The sequence below is a fragment of the Drosophila gunungcola genome, chromosome 3R (assembly GCF_025200985.1).
Source record: "Drosophila gunungcola strain Sukarami chromosome 3R, Dgunungcola_SK_2, whole genome shotgun sequence".
Lineage (NCBI taxonomy): Eukaryota > Metazoa > Arthropoda > Insecta > Diptera > Drosophilidae > Drosophila > Drosophila gunungcola.
This window is the reverse complement of record NC_069139.1, coordinates 18,976,911-19,001,404: the sequence shown is the minus strand read 5'-3', so window position 1 is coordinate 19,001,404 and position 24,494 is coordinate 18,976,911. Positions and strand designations below refer to the sequence as shown.

Here is a 24,494-nt window from a genome sequence, read left to right as displayed (position 1 = left end):
TGGGGGGTTGCTTACTCTATTTAAAAATCTTTCTGGACCTTGGTATACCACAGTTTTTGCTCATTTATATATTCTGTTCAGTATTCTTTTTGATCAGTGTCTTTAAGGACACACCCCTCTGGAGAGCCAGTGGACCAGAGGCATCCCTGCAGCCACTTCAGTTTTATTGTTCCCCTCCGCGCCAAGTTGGGAACAATGAAGTGTGAGCTGGACTGAGCTCACTCGTGCCCTCCTGGCCCCTTGCTTATTGCTTTTTTTAATTCGATAAACTGCCCTCTGAAGACAGCGAGGAGAGATGGCAGCGACCTTGGTTTTGTGGCGCCCGAAAGCCTAAAAGCAGGCAGCGCTTTTGTGCCGCAGAGGCTTTCAAACGCCTAAGCCGCTTAATTACAACGAGTCGGGGGCACCAGAGTTTGCCAGCTATTTGCTTAAGACGCGAAAATGTGATTAACAAGTGTGAAAAGCCGCCGCCCGGTTCTCCCTACAATTTTTTCTTCTTTCCGTTTCTGCATGTCTTTGCGAGTTGTGCGGCGAGTTTAAATTTGCTTGAATAACTTTAATTGATTTAGTTTGAAAGTGTGTCTTTAGCAGGAGTGAAAAGATGGCCCTCAATTTTCTTACAAATTACCAGCAAGTTTTGAGATAAGTCTTCTTTACATGTTCTGTAACACTCTGCAATATGTTCATGTAGCAGTGAGTTTTTCACTTTTAAATAAATGAATTTTCATAGAAATTACCTTCATCTGTACTACATTATTTTATAATGACACCATTTTACCTTCAAATCTTAAAGTTTACGAGTACAACATTGATTGAATTTGGCCTTTTAAATGGGTTAAACTTTTCGCTGACTGAGGACAAAGTTGTCAAAGGATTGGCGTAGTTTGGTTGGCCGCACCAGATGCATCATTATCAAGCGGAATGACAGGTGTGCGCATGCCAATTTGGGCCAGCTCTAATTGAATTTAGTCAACTCCGGGGTTCCGTGTCTTCACGTTTGTCTGTTTCCTTGGCTTTTCAATGGGGGATCGTGGGGCGGGATGAGCCGAAAAACTTTCCTGCCCTGTCATTGTAATACACACCTCGCCGAGCCGAATGTTGGCAGCGTCTTTGGAGTCGCAGCTCCTCCATTGTTCGGTTGTAGTTGCTGGCGTGTCGAGCAAATCCCAAGCAAGTTGTCCCACTGCCGACGACGTCGACTTCTGGGCCGACTTCACCATCGACGCCACCACCGCCGCCAAACAATTAATGTTAATGGATCATGGTAACTTTTTCGCCTCTTTGCCACTGTGAAATCCCAGCGGTGCGTGTAAACTGGCAAAAGTAGGGAAAGCAAACTACGAGCACCGAACACAGAGCACCAAGCTCAGGGCGAGCCATCAAAGATGTCTGCTGCTCCCAGCCCACACTCCCTGCTATTTTGCCCACCTACTTTCAGCTGCTTATGCAGCTCCGGATTCTGCTTTATCTGCACTTAAAAAAACATAGTTTAGTTTTATAAGAAAAAGCTTTTAAATGCAGGCCAAGTTTTCAAGAAACAAAGCATGTAACACTAACAAAAAAAACTTTTGACTTAGTATTTACTTTGTAATAATTTTGAATGCCAAATACCAACTTTTCAAATTCCATTTAATAATGTTTTTAATAAATTGGGTTCTTTTAACCATTAAAATAAAAATCGATTGTTGGGAGAGTAAATATTAGTTTCAAACGGAAGGAACTGCTTGATTAGTTTTAAGTTTAGGCTTGAACACAAATAAAAGGTTTTAATTGAAGTTAAAAAAATAAATAAAATAATACGAAATACTATATATAAAAGTTGTCTTAAAGAGAAAAAAGAAATATTGATAAGTGTATTATAGGTTATAAATACTGCAGTGAAACAATAAATCAACTAAGTTCTTTAAAATTGAATTGTATTTTATTATTTACAAAAAAATATTATGAGCTTAACGGCTAAAAGTACTTTTTTAAATTTTAAAGTTTTTTTAATGCAGGCAAATTACTTAATTCTGAATTTTAAATTTTTTTTGTGGAATTTTCCCAGTGGATTCTCCAATGACTTTCCAGCAGCCTCTCCAGGATGCTTTCTGTGATAGACAAGGCTGGCAGCTATCCTTTCGACACCGTCGCCAGCCGGTTTTGGCCAACTTTTGTGCTGTCTTTTGCTGTTTTGCGTGTTCTTCCTGCGACTCCGTTCGCAAACTTTTCCTGCTACTTTTCACTTTTTCTTTTCCTCGTCGTTACTTTTCTTTTACTTTTCGATTTTTGGGAGCGAGCGGAAGAGGAATACGATGAGCAAAGAGATGGAGCAGCGAGCAGCGCGCGCAACTTTTAACACACTCAAGTGTCGTAATTTTGGCTGATTTTTCGCACACAAAACAATATTAATGCTTGTGGTTTCACGTTAAGGAGGAGATCGCAGCAATCCCAACCGCCTCCTGCCACAAAAAAAAAGTTTAATGAAAAGTTTTGCTTGCGCTGCAAACACGTCGCTTTTCCTCAGCCGCTTTTCCCAAGCTTTTCGCAGTGCGTCGCCGATTCCGCCGACTGACTTCTGGGCTGCGACTCAAGTTGCCGCCGCACAGGAGGCGTGTGTATACACATGTAGGCCCTGCTCGGCAAATACACCGGAGTGTGTGTGCGAGTGTGGCTGTGTGTGGGTGCACATCGCACCCAACTATTGAGCAAGTTTTCAACGAGCAGCCAGCCCTGCCGTTTCTAAAGTAGCACAGTGGGCCTTTTTTATTGTTAACTACTCCATTATAATTTACTAAGACAATTGATGAAAAAATAGTAAGGCTGATAGCACACATATTATAGAACATTTTAATTTAATCTTAACTTATTTGTTTTGATTTTACACATAATTCTTCTGACTGTATCTACCTAATTCTCAAATATAAACATCCTTAAATATAGAAGATATAAATAATTTTACAATAAAACTACAAATTGTATACGCCAGTTTGTTATGTGCTGGAAAAAAAAATAATGAAGTATAAGTATAAATTACGTATTCGACAAGTATGACAATATTGCTGTCGCGTTCCTGTAAATAAACACTTCTAAGCATTGAAGGTTCTTTAAACGTTGAACTAATTTAAGAGCAAGTTGATGAACACAAGGTGATTAGAATTTTCCTAAGCCATAACTTAGACCACTGTGCTAAGCAGCTAAGTTGAATGGGGTAAAAGCGGAAGTCGCATCGTCAGGCACGAGAGAACCGCTGAGGAGGGGCAGGAAATGTGTGAGGGGTGGGCGGTGAGGTGAGGTGACTGGGCGGATGTTGGCTGAAAAAAGTTTGGGCCCAGCTTAAAAGTTATTAGCGTTTTTGGGGCGGGCCTCGAGCTGAAGAAGAGCTGAATGCGAATCAGAAGTCGCCGCACTTACGCAGGCAACCAGAAAGCACTTCAGCGCAGTATGTGGTGCGTATGCACGGCGTGAAAAGAGTTTTAACTAGAATATTTATCAGGAAATTTTTTTTTCGCTTGACTTTTTCTTCTAATTACTGCCACCTATTCAATTGTAAGGAATTATTATTTAAGGATATTTGTGCCACTTGCAAGAAGAAGAAGATGATCTTTTTTCTACGCCTTTTTATGTACCTTTTAAATTGTTTATCTATTTGAAAGACAATATAATAATGTGATTTTTAGTCACCTTAATTATATAGTTTACTAAAAGATAAATTATTTTTAATAATTATCCATTATTGACAGGATATCTGAACATGAACATGAACGAGAATAAATGTTACTCTAAAATTTGTTTAACATTTACATAAATTTTCAAATTAAACACAATGTTTTTCTTTGTGTGGGTGTATGTGTGTGCCCGTCTTCGTTAGTGGTAGTTGAGGTGAGCAGCCGAAAAATGCCATAGGGATTGCGGGGCGGGAGGCGTGGCAGCGAACCTGCCCTGGTATTCATATTTGTGTTTGGAGCTTAGTACGTTATTAAGTTGTTACGTTTGGCCTGCTACAAGCAAAAACAGCAACATTAGCACCACTGAACGCAGCGGGTGGCCAAATAAGTGGGTGGTGGGTGGCTGGTGGCTTGTGCTTTGGTGGCTTGTGCTTTGGTGGTGCGAGTAGTCGCGTGGGTCTCGCGCTCAACTCTCCAAGGTATTGCGTGATATTTCAATTTGTTTTTAGTTGTAAGTGGCTTAAAATGATTTAATAACTCATCAAGGGATTTGCTTGTTGTTAGGTATTTACTTTAGTTTTCGTTGCCGCTGCCATTTCCCAATTTCCTGCGCTACCACTATTTGCGCGGGCTTACCTCCATCTAGAGTCTAGAGTCTGTAGGGTTTGGGATTTGTTTGCTGTTTTTTGGGTTCTGTGCCTGCTCCGGATCGACTTATGGCATGCGAAAGTTTTTAAGTAGTTTTGTCGTTTCATATTAACGAAGTTTCGTATTAGTTTTTGCGCTTTTTCGCTTCCTTGCCATCATTAATACAAATAACAAAATAAACTTGGAGTATTTGTGTATGGTTTGGGTTTTTCAGCAGCCACGAACTATGTGTTTTCAACGCCCCCGTAACCTCGAAAAACCCCTCAAATGCGATGTTTGCCGTTATAATGAGCAAATGTATTATGCATGTTAGTATTTGTGTGTACGAGTGTGTGCACATAGTTTTGCGGCAGCTGTGTAAATATTTTAAATGCCGCTTTAGTCCTAAATGCACCCCAGGGAATCATTCAGTCTCCCACTGGTTTTCCCCACCTAATTCTCCACCCCATTTCATCATGCCGTCAAATTATGTGTACACATACGTGTGTGCGTGGTGTATCTCTGCATTGTTGGTCTACGGGTTTTAATTTTAAAATATAAAAAGCGGGCATTGTGTATTTGTTAAACCAGAAGAAGGAAATTAACTTGATTTTAACTACTAAAATAAAATTTTGTAACAAAAAATTACTAAGCAATCGAGCAAAATTTTTAAAGTTTTCTTATTCCCTTTAGAAGCGGGGCCAAAAAGAAATTTTTGTATTATGTGTATTAGCAAAAAAGTTTATGTCTGGTAAATGGAAGGAAAATATAAGCTTTTAATGTGCATTTTAATGTGTGAAAGTCAATTAATTACAAAAAAAAAAAACAATAAAGACAAAGGAAGGGCCCCTTCAATGGTACTTTAAGTTTATGAGCATAATATCTGTTAGACAGCTGAGTTGTGATGTTTAAATATGTGTTATTCTTGGCCAATGACAAATTAATTATATTACGACTTTGAGTTCTTAATTGATTTACGAAAAACTAAAAAATTTAATGGTGTCATTTACTATATTTAGTGTTATTTTCCTTATCAGGGAGTGCCACATTCCGGATAATCAAGGCTTTTTTTTTTGAGGATTTTGAAAATTTAAATTCAAAACAGATTGAAGTTCATATCAAATGTTTGTATGCAAAGTCAGTTTTGTTTTAATTCTTTGGGTATAAATAATATTATTAAACTAATCTTGGTTGAAATCCTTAAATTCGTATTTATTATATTGGGAGATTATATTAATTGGGAGATTAAAATTTGTATTTATCAATAAATTATTGATTTAATATTTTGCAAGTGCTGCACTTTTTACCTTAAACAACTTTCGATAATTTTTCATGTTAATATATATAGCCTTCAAAGCCTATATACAACCATTTTAACATTAGTCCTGCCATTATACCTCCTTCACTCGGTAACGGAAGACATTAAACTCCATTAAAACTGAGCGGGAATTGGTTTCGTATCTTTTTAACACTATAATTAAGCAGTTCAGAGTAGCATACAAATTGAATTAAAAACTTTTCTCAACTAGTAACACTGTTAAAGAATGTGCGAAACTGCCAAAAATGTATTGCCTAGTCAAAAATGTGTTGTATCCAAATTTAAAATGTGCACGAATTAAGCCAAATCAATTTTGGAGCAACAAATTGTATAGGTTGTTTTGCGGGTAGGGACCCCCGAATTCGAATCCCAAGCCCTCAACCGTAGTTTTGTCCTCTCCCCTAACGCGTTGTAACCAGTCACGTAGCACAAATGTATCGAGGGGGCTGGACGCCGACAGTAAACTACTGACCAAGAGGCTGGGCCAACACCAAGAGCAACACAAATGGACGGAGGGACAATCGGACGGACATACGGACTTACGGACAAATGGACGGAGTTTCGGACAAACGGGCAGATGGACACTTGGGAAAGCATTCCGTCCGACAGAGCCAGAGCCCTAACCAAAGTAGTTTTGTGTGTGCGTGGGGAGCAACGTAAAATTTGACAAGTTGTGAAATTCTCTGGCAGCCACAGAGCGCACAAAACAAAGTTTTGGTATTCTTTGTATATTTCTATGCCAAAAATTCAATACGGCTAATTACCCAGCATCGCAACCGACCATTGCACAGTGGGCGGTAGTCGATGAATGGGACTTCCATTCATGTATTTTTATTCGGCGATTAGAAACTCCGCATGGTATCTATATAATAGTGAAATATTCGATTAAGCTGATAACTTTTGTTAATCGATATTGCCATTGTTTATGGTGGTATTCCAAAACCTAAACTGTATTGATTTCAACTTGAATATCAACTACAAGCAGCTTTTTGAAATGCCAACTTCAATGCCGATTGGCGACCCAATTTTCATAGAAACGAATCCACTTACTGACCATTGTGCGATCCCTTGACTTTAGGGACCGAATCTATATGACTGCCTGAAGGTTTTTGTGCACTAAAGAAAATGCAGGCCTTAGAAGGGTGAGGGATCGTTTATAATCAAGCTAAAAAAAACGGTTTTTCATAAGCTGAGAGCACTTTAAATAAATAACACATTAAATTGTTCTGTCATTTTATGTCCTTTAATTGTGAGCTGAGTTCTTAAGCAATAGGTTTATTAATAATGTATTTTATGACACTCAATGAAAAGGTAAGATTTCCAAAGGTTCACACATGTATGAAAGTGTTATATACTCAATTATTTAGGTATTTATTATTATTAAACTATGCCAGACATTTACGATTTGGAATTTGCAATGTAAGTACTGGACTCAAAAAAAACTTTAAGAATTCTTAGATAGCTATTTACATCAGCAAAAGATTTTTGTAGTAATATATTTATATTTTGTATAGGGTTTTTTTTTTATGGCCACAAGATCCGTTTAGGCCTAAAATTCATTTGGTGACTTTTGAATTTTTCCTATCTTGGTTTTGAGGTAAAATCTGGTTTTGGAAGGTATTTTCTCTCCGTGCCCGGGCGTGTGTGAGTGTATGTTTCGAGTGCAAGTTTTGGTCGTCGTCTTCATTGTTGGCTGTCCTCGTCCTCGGCGTCGTCGCAAAAGTTTCTCCTCCATGTGCCTGCTGGCGGCATGTGTTCAAGAGTTAAGTTGTGTCGAGTGTGACAGAAAGGGGGTTTCTGGGGGTGGAGGAAGGGGGCCAACTCGAGGTTGAGGGTCTGCGGTGTTCTTTGTGTGCTGACTGCACGAATTTAAAGCTGCCACACACTCTGCCAAACTGCTTTTTGACTTCTTGCAAAGGGGGCCAGGCAGCAGTCAGCTAACCAGCTGATTACTTTGGCATTTGTTTGGGCCAACTGCGGTAAGTTTCGGGTCGAGAGGGCGGGGCGGGGCGAGGAGAAAATCCGAACTGTGGGAAAATCCGAGTCCTTGGAACGTGGATAGACGGGGCTGCTGGGCGTCATGCTTTATTTATTGGCCGGCTACGATGTCATAAAAGTCATACAAAAAATAACCTTTTTGGGGGAAGCCCCAATAACGGGCGACACATTAGCCGACACTCTGGCTGTGAGACAGCGACAATGACATCGCAAAGTGCCCTGTCATAATAATAATAGCAACAACAACACAGCGGAGCTGAGCGGCGCAGGGCAACAACCATAACAATTAAGCTATATCAAATTGAAAAAGTTACTTTTTGTCTCACAACCTGTCATTATCATGGGGATATAAAAAAGTCTGCCGGGGCTGGGGTTGCCAAATGATGATTAAGCAAAATGCGCCTCAATGTAAGCATTATAGATCAAAGATATGAACACTGAAATAAATTGTTTTAAATTTTTGGCATTTAAATTCGGAATGACATAAATGAATATTGAAGCGTTCTCTTCATTAAAACTTTTAAAAAGCATGTAAATGTTTTTACTACCTAAAATTTCGACACAAAAATAAATAATAAAAGTAATACCATCTTAAGTAAATAAATATAATACATCTTCAGAATGAAAATAATATAGAGGTAAGTTCACCCACCTTTAATCTTTATTAGATTTGTCGAATTTTGTGCTTTAGATAGAATTGTTTTCTCTGCATAATCGCTTACACATAAACATATTCAGGTTTATGCCGTCACAACGGCTTTGCCCTCAGCCCTGTTTTATGACATAGCAAACCGTAAATCAACGCTAATTGAATAAAAAATTGCTGCGACATTGGAAGGGAATGGGATAATTGACTCGCGCCCCCAGTTCGTTTACCAATATTAATACAAAACTTTCTCATTAAGTGTCATAATACGTTCGAGCAAATGTCAAAGCCAACATTTTTCTTCAATGACTTTCTTTTCACCCAGTCCTTTAGCTTTCTTGCGTCTCGCCAGAAGTCCTGAAATGAATTTGTTTATAGTAAAGCGCATGAATTGCATTCGGCGATTGCTATTGCCGCACTAATGAAAGAGTTAATTGAATTTGTACGCTTGTTTTCGCAAAGAATTGGTTGCCAGGCAGCGAGTACAAATATGATGTTAATTTTTAATTAAATCAGTATTGTGTTGCACTCAGCGGTTGTCTATTCTTTAAAATCTATTTGAATGGTGTCTCAACGCTGATTCCGGAAAGTGTGAAAAATTCAAGGAAATGCGCAGGTGGTTAAAGATTAATTACAGTTTAACTGTTTTAATTAAATCGAGAGGTTCTCCGTGAAATTATGCAGTAAGGGGTATTAAAAACGGCTTTTAACAGAAAAAATACTTAAGTGAGTTAAAATCCATTTATTTATAGGAAAAACAACAATTAGTTGGTAAGCTGAAAAGATAAATATTTCTAGCTTGGCTGCTGGTCATATAGCTGTGGTGTTTGGACTTTTTAAGGGCATAAAATGCAGTACATTTTATATATAATACTTAATCTCTCCTATTATTCTCTTAAGCTTAAACCATTTATTTACCATGGGACTCACAATTGCTGAGAACTCAATGAACACAATAGGTTCAATGATTAAGGGTTTAACTGGCCAAAATTTGGAGTAGTTTCTGACACGTCATTCAGGAGTTTCCTCTTTGAATGTGTATTCAAGGATTTCGTCTTATTATTCACAAGAGGGAGGCTTCTAGGAAGCCGTCTTGACCAGTGCCTTTTATCATCAGTTTCTATTTGAGTTAAGCTCTCTGCAGTGGGCGGGCATTTAATTAACTCAACTGAAAGTTTGAATTTGACTTGCGTAAATTAATACATTGGCCATGTTATTGGCCTCCTGTTGAACTTGGGGTAAACGGGACCACAACTATGCTACATCCTCCTCCCAATTTCCAGCACTTGGTATCTTTAGATATGCTGGCTTTTCGGAAAAACTTCGCTTACTAAACGAACCCTTATCAACTTTTGCCACTGCCGTTGCGTTCAGCTAACTTTGCTTATAAATTTCATTCGAGTCATTTGCTGACACACACACACACCCATAGACACCGACACAGAAGGACTCATCGAACAGAGATACTCACGCAGACAAATGCAGACAATACTAAAAGTCGCAAGTCGCGGAAATCGCGAAAAGTTGTTGAAGTTATCTGGGCAACGCAATTTCACGTTCTCGTTCCGCTTCCATTGTTTATAGTTCGCCTTTGTATTTGTAAGTTTCGCCCGAAAGTGCAAATAGAATTAAAATGCGACAGAGACGGAACTAACCCAATTCTGATTTCTCATTGCAGGGGGTCTTAGTTCGACTTGATTGCTAAAAGGTTTTGTTTGGGGATATTGGACAACAAGAAAAGAATATGACATACATATGGTTTGCTTTTTTTTAGATATTTATGGCCATTCAACGTGCTTAAATTAGGTAATCTAATTAAAAAATAAAGAAAAGCACTCAAATATTCACAAAAGATATTACCTGTGCTACGCTTACTTTCCGTTTAATTTAAGGTACTTTTTTTTTTAAATGTTAACTCTAACATTCCATTTCAATGTATTGGTCAAAAAAATACCCTTTTTTGAGGAACATAAATTTGTTTATTATTTTTATTCCTTTGCCTATACAGTTCTAATAAAAATGTCGATAAAGATGTATAAATTGTGCCATTTTTCACCAAATTAGTTTTTATTCTTAAAATCTATATATCTTAAGCACCTTATTGGGTATCACTGCGTCGAACTAACCATTTCATCAGTTATTTTCACCCTTTCGCGCTTTGTACTTGTTAATCGGGGATAAAGAACTCGACGACACCCACAAACAGCGGGGCCACGACATTCCTTTATGACAAATATATTCATTGCATACTCGTTCAAAGGCAACAAATCGCGTGACACGCTGACAGCAGTACTTGCCCCTTGGTGTTGTTGCCTTTTTTGTTGCGGCTGTTGAGTGGAGAGTGTAAAACTCAACTATTGTCTTCATTTTTCTTGCAAATCATGCAAGGCAATCTAAAATGTTGACACATTGGCGAATACACACACGCCGACATGGGCACATCGACATATCCTCGTCCATACCCATATATGTAAGTATGTATTTATGTATTTGTTCTGAAAGAAAAAGCGGGGAAAAAATAAAAACATCCGGCGCCTTTTGGCCCTGTCACTCAAGTTCAAGGTTCACACGCTGTCGGTTAAGGTTACGCTTTTGTATTATCGCTGAATTGTCACAAGTCTACGCTTTGTCTCGCAACGAGCGCTTTGAAAAATTACAATAATTGTTATTTACGCATATCTGAACATGAAATGTGTCAATTGGCAACCAACGAGCTTGCAAAGCGAACCGAATGAAACGAAAGAACGCAACAACGCGGCGTATGCGTAATGTGTGAAAAGGGACACAAGGTCTGCCAGTCAGTCGTGCAAATGAGAGTGAGTTTGAGGGTGTTTGCGACAAATATCAGACAAGTGCTGTCATGCCTTCATAATTCGGTTCATAAAGCGATTTACGGATAACCATCAAGAGTGTGTTTTGAGTCCCTGGCCAAGCCGCAAAGCCAAGTTAGACTATTTTTTCCGAACTTGTACTCGAGTTGAATAGGTTTAAGCACTTACATAAAAAATGTGACTTGGTGTAGAGTATTCAAGGGTCGTGTTTTTCTTGTGACTTGAACCTTTATATTGCCTCATATCGTTTTTCTCGTTGGTAAGGTTATTTTGTATTATTCTACACCTTTTTTTTTAACTGTTTCAGCTGTTTTTACTGTTTTGTATAAAAAAATTTGCATTGGCTTCAATAGCGAGTTTTAAAACGAGAGCGAATCAGAAGCCAACATAAATTGAAGATATTTTTGTTGAAAATGCAGCCCAGAAAAATTTTAAAAAAGGTTAAATATGTTAAATAAATCATGGATAACAGACATTTTTTTAAATTCAATATTAAATTTGAGCAACAGCACTTAAAGTCAAAGAAAAATAAAATTTTTAAGGATTTCAACTTAAGTTTCTTTAAAAAAAGAGTAACTGAGCTTCGTGTGAAATATTCTCTGTATTTTTGTTGCTTTACTACATTGATTGCCCCGTCTAATGCGTTTGGGAAGTTAGAACATTTTTTGTCTTTGCTACTAGTAAATTGTTTATTTTTTTGTTTTTTTTTTGTCTACATATAAATAGGAAAGCATTGAAGCGGCTTCTAGATTCAATTAAATATAAATATCATATTTTCATCGTTGAATTAAATATTTAAATATGCGTCGGTTGTTGCGTCGAGTGTTGCCGCTGCTGTTGCTGCTGCTGCTGCCGATTTTGGTGCTGGGCGCGCACTTGAGTGGCGCGTCGGCTGCTGACAAGGATGTGGCACCAGTTGGCGATGTAAAAACGGATTTGCTGTCATTCGAGCAGGAAATTGGGGGCTCTGCGGTGCGGGGCGGCGAGACCGTGCGGAATGTGCTTCCGGGGCGGCGGAGGCGTGGCATCTTCTTCAGCGGCGGGATCATTGGGTTTCCCTTCCTCAACTGGGGCAGTGGCTACTCCTGGTCATACACCGGCTATCCGTATAACTATTACGGCTCACCATCGCCTGGATATTACGGCTACGGCAGTGGCTACTATCCCGGCTACCTAGCGGGCTATCAGAAAATTATCATCGGCTAATGCGGCTTTTTAAAGAGAAGCAAAACAAAAGCAACAAAAAAAAAAAAATCGATTAGGATACCTTTCAGTGTGAGATTATAAATAATGCCCAGGCAGGACCGACGACCGACCCTCACGCATTTTGTTATTTTACTTATTGTTGCTGCTTTTAAATTAATTTGCAGCACACAAAAAGTTGAGCTTAGCTGAAGAGGGGGCAAAGAAAGGAACAACATGAAATTGCACAATTTATATTCATTTTTGGGGGGCACAGATTTTGCATAAATCATTTCGCAGCCACCGAAATGAAACGCGTAACATAATTTTTAACCCTTGATAATTTTTTATGACAAGCATTTTCGTTATTTTCCTTCCACGGTCACCTTCTTTCCATTTGTGGTGCTGTTGTTGTTGTTGTGGGCCGCAGCGAAATGCAAATAAAGCGGATCAAAAGTTTGCTGTTAAAAGAAGATTAATTGCAATTTGGTGGCAAGACCTGAAGCATTTCGTCCCCACCCACATCCATCGAAATCCGTTGCCCATTTCGAGGGGGGCGGGGTTTTGTTGGTAATTAAATATTTTTAAGCTGTAAATGGTTTCCATTTGCGTGATGCTGTTCTTATTTTGTATTTGCAATCAATAAAATTCATTAAACGTACAACAATAACAACTGAACGAACAAAAGAGGGAACCGAGTAAAATCAAATAAAATACATTCCATTCCACCATGGTCTTAGTTTCAATTGCCACTCCGCAGTAAATTGTTCTTCTATAAGTGCTGTCCTGCAGTTGTTGCAGTTTTGCAAGTGGCTATTGTTTATTCATTCTGCTTTATAATCATTTTATTGCCGAGGTATGCTGATTTTTTAATCAATTTACATAATTTATGTATTTTTTATGAACTTCACTCCCAACGGGAGCATAATGGCAGTATGCATTCGGATTCTGATTTGGTAAAGAGAGGGAATGTTCAGTTTTGATAGTTGATCTGCTATAATATTGAATTATCCCTATACGAACAGTTGTCACGTTGTAAATCATTGAAAATTAATTATTAATTCCACTGGGTTTTATTTACAGCTATGGCGATTGTCATCTCAAAAGTTATAAATATGTTCATTTATTAAATTGAATGCAAATTCAGTTTTGGTCTTCGAGTTGTTAAAATCTGTTTAAATGTCATATATTTGTATTAAACTTTAAATTAAGGCTTTATTCAATATACATTTCTTAAATAATTATTTTAAATACAGAACAAGTCTTATAATTTGGTTTTAAAACATATTTAACTATAATACTTAGATACAAAGTGGACCACTTAAAAAGTTCAATATATTTGTTTTAAAACACTTTTTAAAATCTCTTTTGGGATTGTACTTGAAATTTTATACTTACGACATTGTAACTTTAGTCTTTTGTTGTTCTATGTGGAAAGAATAGAAATCAGCATTAAACTAAATTTCCAGCTAAATAAATTCTTCCTTAGATTTTTGAAAAGAGAACCTAATTAAAGTTTATGAATAATTTAGGTATAATTGAGTATTTTAGCAATTAGTAGATCACGCGTGTTTCTGTGGTCCGCCCTACGCTCGAAAATCCCATCCTTTTTAAATTTTTTGTATCCCACCTGTAATTAATAGTTTCCAACTGACATTTTTTATGCGAAAGGAAGGGTCAGGGAAATTGAGAAGGCGGTCCAAATTGAGGGTATTCCAAATTTTATTGGAGCTTTCACTTGTGCAACTGCCACTTTTCCACTTTTGTCGGATGGGCGGAACGACCTCCAGCCGGCCATCCATCCAATCAGTCATCCGGGAGCTGCCTACTCCGAGCACTTGTGCCCATTGTGCTTGCTTTTCATAATTGAAACGAGGTCAAAACCAGCGAACCTCATTAAAAATTGAATTGTTTAATTTTCATTTGATTTAATTAAGTTATTTGTTGGTCAATTAACCTTTTTTCCGCCGCTCGCTGTTCCGTTTGCCATTGTTGTTGTCTGACATATCAATACGATGTACTATGGTTTATATATATATATAAATATATGTATGTGTCCGATTCACTTGTTTGTGCTGACATTATATTGTTATTGTTGTGATGATTGCCCTTTGCCGGGGAGAGGGCACTTTTAAATGCCTACTTGCAATTATGTGCTGTGCTGGCGTCAACGTGTTGAAATTTATTAATTAAAAATACTTTTCAATTAAAGTTAATGCGCTCAGCATTTATGTAATTCTATGTGTAAATACGCTGTAAACTCTTGAAACAACATATATATTATGAAAATAAAGCTCGCAGCCAATTAAAATGTATTTTTTTTAAGCCAACCACACGAATCACGGGGCATGCTTTAAAAGCCATATCCATCCAACGCGTTGTCGAGTGTCTAAAGACCATTTCTTTTTAGTCTTTTGTTATGGCCCCGCTTATATTTTACTTAGCACTTAGCGAGCGGCTTAAGCTGCAAGTTAACTCCGTCCACCAACTCCGCCAGAGTCTGGAGTCTGGGAGTTTGAAGTCTAGAGGCCGGAGTCTATCTCATTATGCTCAGATGCACTTGCAAAGCCTGCAAACTCTGAGCTGCTCACAGGGCGATAAACAATATTCATGATTATGAAAACTTTTGCGGCGTTCACTTTCGCACTTGAAATCTGTGAAAGCGAGGGTGGATTGCACAGATCAAGGGCTGGAATAAAGTACTTTTAATTTAAATCCTTTGGCCTTTGTTCTCGGTCAAGTGAAGATGTCGGCATTGTGGCTTACTTTTTCCCAAAGAGAAGTGGTAAATATGCGTCTGATGGTGTTTATATACATTTAAGACTGCAGCTAAATAGATTTAGCCCTGAAAAACAAACATTTGAGTAGTTTTTGCAAAGCACATTCACCGAAACTTGCACTAGAAATAAAACTAAGCAAATATGAAATATAAAGTATATAATGCTCATTATTACACCTTAAATTTTCTTAAGGTCATCTATTATACATATGAAATGAAATCCTTAAAATTTCGTTTTAATTATTGAACAGAAAGAAGGTTTACGATGCTGTCTGCTTTTTTTTTATATTTAAAATTTTTGTAAATTTAGAAAGCCTTTGCAGCCCTTTCGACCACAGCTGCCACTCCCAATCTTTAAAACCTTTGACGTTCCGCACACAATTGTACTTGATTGCCAAAATCGAAGAATCCAGGAGACCAACAATCCGAGAATCCGTTTACTTTACCAATACGCTTGGAGCTGCCCTCCTCTGTCGTTGAAGAAACTGCATTAAGCGAATGCTCTGGGTCGGCTTCAAATAATCCAGAGCTGGCTATTTTCTCATCCAAGGGCTCCCGGCAATGACCACATTTACAGATACAGATGCGGATGCGGACGCGAGGCATGTAGATGTGTACATATATTTTGGCAAAGCATCGAGGAGGAGTCCTTTGCCGCAGAGGCCAACTGAAATGAAGTGTCATTGTGATGGAGCCCCGGCAGTGCAGGCTGCATCAGAATCAGTGGAACTAGCTGGGTAGCTGGCAAGTTGGGCAGAAGCTCGCAAAGGATTCACAGGACCCGAAGGACTCGCGCACTGCCCGGACGACACATTTACACGCACTGCTGCAGCTGCAGCGCTGCCTCACGTACTCGGCATTGTGACAAATGGATTTTCGCATGAAATCCCCAGGATTTCTTCAAGTGTAATTGCGCACGCTAAAAGCGAATGCGAATGCGGATGCATTTGGCGGCAGTACTCCTCCCAAAAAATAAGAGCACCATTAAGTCGGCCAAATGATACCCATGATACATTTCTTCTCGAATTTAAAAATCCACTGTTTATCCCAGTTGTGTCACAGAAATATCTTGTTTATTTGGTTGAAATTTGTATGTATATCATATTTACGTTCTCTTTAGTTAAGAGGTATTCGTATATATCCCAAATACAAATTTTCATATTGTTTTGTAAGGAATCATTAATATTAAATATAGAAACTTGTTGATGAGCCTTATAGATTTAAGAAACGGTAATTAGTTTGTTGCTTACTTTCCTAGATGATCTTAATACTTATTTTAGAAGGTAATGCTAATATTTATGCACTTAGAAATTTTTAGCTTTTTTTTTTAATGATTCTCACATTTTTGTTTTTTAAGTAAAGTAGCCTTTTAGGATATTTATTCCCCCTTTCAGTTAAAAGTGCGCACATAGAATATACCCTTCTGTGCCTTAAGTTCCTCGCAAAATAATGCGGATTTGAGTCCACAAAACGAGCATTAAATTTTATGCACTTGCGAACGTTTATTGCTTTCGCAGGATAATTTTTCAGCGTTGGGTGCTTTTCAGTGGGGCTGCAGCATGATCGCCCAGGTGCGTCTGTGGGCTCACATGCGGAAAACTCGGCTGAGTCGTCCTAAAGCGGTGCACGAAAGGCGCAAGGATTCACCGAGCAGGTGGAGCAGCAGGCCCACGATGCTGATGTGGAATCGCAGCATGTTTAGAGTGCGTGGCCTAATCGTTAGCGACTACCGAAAATGTCCTTCCGCCGTCAGATGGTGCCCATTATCAGCCGTGAAAGCAACAGGATTAGTAGTTCTTGGATCACCTACAACAGAGCACGGATTTGCAGGCGGCAAATAAAACCATGTGCAGCGGAAAGCTAAGAAATAGTCCGTAGGTGACAAGTCCATTGCCCTGAAAGTTGACCATTTATAAACACGAACTTCACGCAAAACTTGCAGCAGGGAACCTGAAATTTGAAATGCAAACTTTGCCTTGCTGCGTGCTATCGCCTGCGATTGGAGTTTTTACCTCACTCCACGTTTTTTGTTTTCGAAAATCGCAAGCCGTGCGCTTTGACAAATTTGTAGTAAGCTACTTGGCAAAGGTGTCGTTGTCGTTTATTCCTTTATTTATTTTTTTTTTATAGCGAGAAAGAGCGAGCTCCTATATCGTAAAAGTACAAAAAGTTTATATTGCCAAACATTACCAACCGGGGGGCGACATTACTGGCAACCGAGCCACCCCAACAAATCACGCCCAGGCTATTTGCAGTGAATTGAAATTGATCAATTTGGGTAGTTAGGGGAATTGTTTGGCTTTATGTACGCTGCTGGCAGCTTTAATGGATGAATTCGCTTATGCCATAGGGACTGCCGAAATGGGTAAATTGAGGTTGCCACTCGGGGAACCGGATCTGCTGGAACTGGAACACATATATATATAAGTATGTTGCGAGTGGAGAGATGCCCTCAAATCGAATTAACGTTTGCCCTGCGAGACACGTTCTGTTTTCGGTGGGGAAAATCATCCGAATAATTTAGCCAAGTTGCTAGCAATTTGACAGGCGAAATTATGGAAAAATCAATTGCAGGTAGAGCGACTCAAAAATAAAAAAAAAAAAAGTAAATAGGTATATCACAACCCTTCTTCATTTGAACCATGCTATTTAATTAACTTTTCTCTCTTGACATTCATGTGCAGTATAATTTAATAAGTCTAACCAAACTGAACTTGTATATAAATAAAACCAACTATATTTATTGCTTTTAATTTTATATAGCTTGGTTTCAAGTAAAATTTGTACTGTAATGTTGTTTTCAACAAAATATATGCTAATCATAGCAATAGTAAAACCAAAAATGAGCGTTTGTCATCCATATTTATGAGATATTCCTGACCCTTAAAAAATTGTCTATTCAAATTGTTTTACTAAATTGCAACATGACAAATAAAATATTTAAAAAATAAAATGCATTGATGTTTTCGCCCAAAAATAGCTATTTGTCCTGTTTTATTTATATAATGTACAAAAAACCCTTCGTTTATTTAAAAATTTAAAAATTTTTATGGAGTTGCAATAGATAAACATAAAATTAATAACAACCTGCGGGCAATCAAAAGTTCTCGCATGTTTTTAATTAAAAACCAAAATTGAACTTGTTGATGTACAGTTTTTGTTTTGGCTGTCCGTATCGTCTGTTAACATACCTGATACTCATTTTGAACCCGTCAGCTGATGGCATTTGAGTTTGCAGATGACTGCATTTAAGCCCCAAACTGCAGACTCCCAGGAAGCAGCTTACCGAACGACTGGCATAGCAGCTAAGTCCAAACTTTTGGCCCACTTCCCCCGTGTCTTGGCCAGTTTTAAGACCCTGCATCTCAATTTCCCACTGCCCACTGCCCACTGCCCATTGCCCATTGCCCATTGCCCTCTGCCTTGTCTTTGTCCTCACTACATTATTTCCAATTGCTCGTCTGCTTGGCCAAACGAGGAAAATAAAGAAAGATATGGTGTTGAAAAAAAAGGGAAATTCGAAAAGAGAAAATCTGCCTAATTCACAGTGAGGAGCGGATTGGATGGGCGATCAAAGGGGGCGGGGCAGTGCTTACAACGCAAATCTGCGAACGAACGGAAATAAAGTGGAAAGTGTAATGACAAAAACCCGGATTAAGAATGTGCCGCATACAAGTTGCACACTTGTGCCTTTCTTGATGTCCGGCTCCTTATTCCACAAAGGGTTTGCATTAGAGTGGACTTTAAAGACCTACAAAAAAAGGAAGCTTCAAATTGAATTACTTGCTTAAAAAGTATAAAATACACTTGATTGTTATTTAAATTGTTTTAATCAGAATCAGAGCTTGAAAAATGTTTGAAAATTATAGCAGTGACCTAAACATATGCCCACATAAGTGATAATTTATTTATTTATATATTCAAATGTTACAATTGTTTACAAAACTAAGACTAATATTGAAATTTATAGTACTAGCTGATATTTCATATAAAATTTGTGTGCGTATTATAAAATATATTTATTCTCTTTCTCAATATTACCCTTTTTTATTTTGTTTAGAAATGTTTTCAAATTTGTATGTAAGTTTAGGTAACTTTGGTAAATTTATTCTCCTTTGAGGAAAATTTTTCTATTTGTTGACGTTTTCCAAAGAGGGAGTTCTTAGGTATTGGTTTGTGTTTTTAAGTCACAATTAATTTAGAAAGCTTATATAATATTGCTATCGTACACATTTAAGTATATTTAACTTTTACATTTTACTGATAGAAAACAAATAAATTATGTAGGCAGATCTTCTGTGAAATGTCCTTGTAGGATGGCCTGGTACATTGGTCCACTCCACAGTGCACAGTATCTTTCTCCGTTCGCATCTTTCTCCATCTCTATATACATATAAATACGTTGCGACGAATATATATTTTAAGCGAAGCTTATCTTATCAAGCGACATAAAAGACGCCTTTCAGCGGGCGTCTAGCGACAATTGTAGTGGCACCGATTCAGATTCCGATTCAGTTTCAGTTTTAGCCAGGGATTCGTATGCGGATTCGGACCAGGAATCGTTTGCTTTGGCCTTAGCTTTGCATTGGCAAGATCTAGAGCCAGATTCGGATTTGGGTTCGGAACCAGAGCCAGTGGCAGGCAAGGAAGGAGGCTGAGGCTGAAGCAGCTCCTTGTCCGCAGGGCAATGCACACAGCTGGACATTCATTACAAAAACGGAAACACTCGCACAATGACAGAAGATAAATGGACCTGCACTTGTACGTGTGTCTCCTGCTCTCAATCCATCTACAGGACCTAATGCCCCCCTCCCCTAGGAGAATTTAGCTGTGCGAGTTTGTGTGTGTGTGTGTGTGCGGTTTTTATTTAGTCGCTTGTTTTATATCAACATCTAACAGACGAGGCAAAAAAAAAAATAGGAAAGCAAAATCTTTGATGGTGGAAAATGGAAAGAGCTTATACTTTTCCTTTTTTCCATACACTGGTGCTGCTTTTAGTTTAGATTTTTAATCTGTGCATTGCTTTTTGTTGCCTTTTGTTTTATCAGCAAGCTAAATCGGCAACGGCAAACAGCGCTTCATATTCGTTTTGTTTTGTTCCATTTGCTGCCATATTTGTATTCCGTTGCTGATGCTACTTTTTGCCCGCTTGTCTTTTTTGATTGAGATATTTATTATGGACATTTTTTAGCTGCTCTCGTGTACACCTAGCGTCCCTACCAATTTCGCTTGCCTTTTGGCCCAATTTCAATTTAAAACTTTAACCATTTGTTTTGCGGAAAGCACAAATTTATCAGCTATTTTTGCGTCATTTTTGTTCAGCTCGTTGCGAGCGTTGCATTCATCAAAAAATTTTATTCCGGCGCGCTTCTAACTTGGCGGTTTTTTATAAGCGCACTTTATGTCAAAACCACAGCCACACCAACACCAACACCACCAGAAATGCTAGCTGCACCACTAAAAGGAATGCGAAAAAATATTTATTTCCTCCCCGAAAACCAACACTTTTTCACGCCTTCAACCCCTTTATAAAGTTCAGTCCCGCTGTCCAGCGACAAAAGACAAAAGCAAACCAAACCAAAACTCAACCTAACCGAGCGCAAAAAAATAAAAAATTGAAAACAAACTGTCAAGCAAGTGAAATAAATTAACAAAATGGCGCCATAAAGCTAACATATGAGCGAATACTTGATTTTTGCAGCAGCTCCTCCATATAAATTTTGGAGATGAGCTCAGTGCATCGTGCAGCTTTTTCCTTTCTTCGCCACTAACTTTTCTATTATTTAGACATATATGCCACTGACAGCGCTAGAAGACAAAGCCGAAGAAGTTGAAAGTTTATATGATAGTAAAGGCTCGAAAGGGATGGTACCGTGCCTTGCTAAGATCTTAAAATAAACTTTTTGGCAAACAAAAAACTGCTCTAATAGAATGATAATCTGTTCTTAATTAAAATTAAGGAAAATTTTTTGATTTGAGATAGATGCCGTGTGAATGTTTTGGACTAGGGGATAAATGATTATAAAAAATGGATTATCTAGTTTGTTTGTTTTTTTTATTTTTAATGCTTTTCAAATCAAGAAATAAGGGTAGTGGATGTAACCCAGTGTTGAAATTTTCAAAATTGTATACTGCTCTTGCCTCCTTAAAACTTAAAAACATTTTAAAAACGTCTTACAAAGTTCGAATAAAATTTTAAGATATGGTAGAAATAATAAAATTTTTTTTTGGAATCAGACAAGCACCGTAAATCGAAACATTGTTTTTTTTTTTGTATTTTTGAAACTTTATAGTTCATCCAAAATATTTACGAAGTCACAGATATTTCGGAGTTGTCCATGTGTATCCATCTTGAATCCCTTTTTAAAGCTAAATTTCCAAGTCGAGGACTACACTAAGTTTAAGCTGTCAGATGGCAATCTATGGAGACTGAAAAAAAGTCACCTTTTTGTTTACAGTCCTTCCCCGATATGGCATACCCTTAAACCCGCTGAATGCCTAAGTGCAAGCCCGGCAATAGTGATTTTTTGCTCAACTTTAGCGCTAAACAAAAGTAACTACTTCGCTGTTGACTGCTTGCTTACGGGGCGGCGTTACATGCGACATATGAGCCGCAACTGGCAGCATGTCACTGCCCCACACTGGCAACAACAACAAGAACAACAACAAGCATTGGCTTCAATTTTGTTGATTGAAGTCGCACGAGGTTGTCTGGGCCAGGCCAATGCACATACTACCCACCCATACACATACTCCAAATGGTTGGCCAAAAGGCAGCATGGCTGACTGAATTGGCCAGGATGGGGTCCCTTTTTTTGGCCTCGCAGCCGGCTTATGGTATGTGAATGCAATTGCCAATGTGCCGGCGTGCAAAGTATGCCCAAATGCATTTTAAAACATTGTTTTGGCTACGCTTTTTGCCACATGGCATCAGCTGGCCACCATGTTGGCCTGGCCAACACACAAAAGCCAATGCCAAACAGATAAGAGCGCGTATTTTATTTGCATACTTTTAGGCTGACTTTGCGAGGCGCTGGCGTTTGGAAACCCATTTACCAGCAGAAATGCGAGTTGGTTGACAAAAAAAATGGGAAAAGCCAAAAATATAACTCGCAAAATAGAAAAAAACTGGCTAAAAAATGGCCAGAAATTGCAAAAACAACACACACACACACACACACACAAAGGGAAAGCAAAAGGGGGTCGAGAAAATATGTGAAATGCGAACTTTTACAAAGATTGACAAGTGGCGACTGGGCCGTTTAAAATGTCAAATACGAATACTGTTGCCGAGACTTTTCATGAAAAGCGTGTTGGTGGAGGAGCTGGAAAAGTGCTGAGGGGGGTTACGTGCCGCTGGCTTTCGCCAGCGATTTTTGTTTTGTTGATGTTTTGATTTGTGCGTGCGTGCAAATGTTTGCACTCCCGGGTTTTGTTTTAGTTTGCTTTTGTTTTCTTTTTCGGTTTTGCACTTTGGACAAGCCACCAACTAGCCAACCCCCCAAAGTCTCTTTCCAAACCGATTCCAGTTTTCCAACCCACCGAGGCACTCGAAAATCCCTCTGGCTATGTCGCTTTTTTTCCTGGCTGGGCATAAACTATAGTTCCCATACATATACATATTCCCGCGTATATATATATTTATTTTTTGCCTGTTAAAATTTCCTTGCGCGTAGCCCGCTACATTGCGTTGTTACAGGGAAAACTACAAAAGCAACATTTGGTAAAAATATTAGATTTAAGCTTTTTAAAAAATGTATTTACTTATAATATAATTCAAATGTACACAGAAATTTTAAAATTGAACATATTTGCAGATGCGGCTATTAAAATAATAGTTGTTTGGCTTTTGGAAACAGCAATAAAAATTAGTTTTGTCCAAACTAGTTTTGTTTAGACCAGATCAACGAGGATTTATGGTTCTTTTCTTAATTTTGTTTAAAACTATTTACCACAGTGTTTAAAAAAGTTGAATTTTCCTTGGAAAGCTTGGACAATATTAAAATCATAATATTGTGCACTATTAACTAAACATTATATTAATAAAAACAAAAGTTGTCCTATGCCTTAGGAGTACATATGTTTTTGAGCACTATTCTTTGTCCCCCTTGTAATACTATAACCGCAGCTGTATGTTCAACTAGACCTTTCTGATTTTGTTTCAATCATTATGGCAAAAAACATATTCTTGTTTTATATTAACATGGCAACTAGTACATACGTATTGTCAAAGTGTTATAAGTATTAAAAAATGTTATGAGATCAATATGATTTAGGTTCTTGGGGTTTCCTAATTGGTTTTAATAATTTAAATTGTACGATTCATTGTTATATGGCAAATCAGTAAAAATGGCTTGTGTAATTCATTTGAAGTCAATATGATTTTTAGGGTTGCAGAAAAATTACTAATTCTCTAGAAACAAAAGCACAACCAGCTGAAGGAATCTCTGTTATTTTTCTTCCTGTGTAGTGTTGTATTTGTTGTTGTTGCTTTCTTTCGTTTCCGTTCACCAAGTTGTGTGTGAGTGGGTGTGCGAGTGTGCTCATCAAAATGGAAACTGTGCAGCGTGCACTAAGTGTGACTGATAGTGTGGTGAGTTAGTTGATTCTTTTTTATGCCTCGCAGCCCAAAAATTTCCCCGGGCCGGGTCTGACAGTTGCAAATCATCAGAAATTTAAATTGACTTAATTTGTTTATTTTTTGTCGGCATTTTTTTTTGCGCGCTGGTTTTTGCCGTGATTCGTGCAGGAAGCGAAGTTCGTTGTTATTTATGAAAATAATAGGTATGCAAATTAATCTGCTGTCTGCTCGATAGCAAAAACCATTGATAAAACTAGCAATTACATGAGGGACTGGCGGATGGATTGCGAACTTTTAAATATAACTCACGTACAACGGATAGTTTAAGGTCCCAATTAGCTGCCCCGAAATGTATGCTGCATATAGAACATAAAAGCGACTTCATTAGTCCATTGTGTACGGCTTTATCTTCGGTTAGGCCAGCGGATCTCCCCACATTCGATTGAATGGTAAAACCCATCCGTAGCTATATATATATATATACATGTCTTTATTCCGTGTGTAAGGCTCGGCTCCGTCCTTTTCTATTCGGTTTTGCTTTGATTTCGGGCAAAACATAAAATATACAATTGTAGTAGAAATATGTCAGTAAAATTCACAAAATTCACGTTTCACATCTCCTGCTGCGGTCGTTTTTTCCTCCGTTTTCCCACACTTTTATGTCTGTCTTTTCCATTGTCTCTGCTTCTGCTTTTCTGGTTGTGTTTGTGTTTGTGTGTGTGATTTTTATTTTTGTGGCTTTTGCGCGCATTGCTCTTTGTTTTTATGTATAAATCATTTATTGTTTTTATGTACGACGTTGCGAGCTGCCTCAATGGCTGGCTGAATGCCAAATATGAGTGCCTGTGTCTGACATTAATTGGCAGTGATTGAGGGATTTTTGTA

At 38.1% G+C, this 24,494-nt stretch overlaps 1 protein-coding gene across 1 annotated transcript; it reads left to right on the top strand.

Annotated features, from left to right (window-relative positions):
• Positions 1 to 11,798: 11,798 nt before the first annotated feature.
• LOC128261206 (uncharacterized) lies at positions 11,799 to 13,391 on the top strand. The gene has a single exon (XM_052994775.1). It carries the CDS (start codon positions 11,869 to 11,871, stop codon positions 12,271 to 12,273), a length of 405 nt encoding a protein of 134 aa, XP_052850735.1. The 5' UTR covers positions 11,799 to 11,868; the 3' UTR covers positions 12,274 to 13,391.
• The last annotated feature ends 11,103 nt before the right edge of the window (positions 13,392 to 24,494 follow it).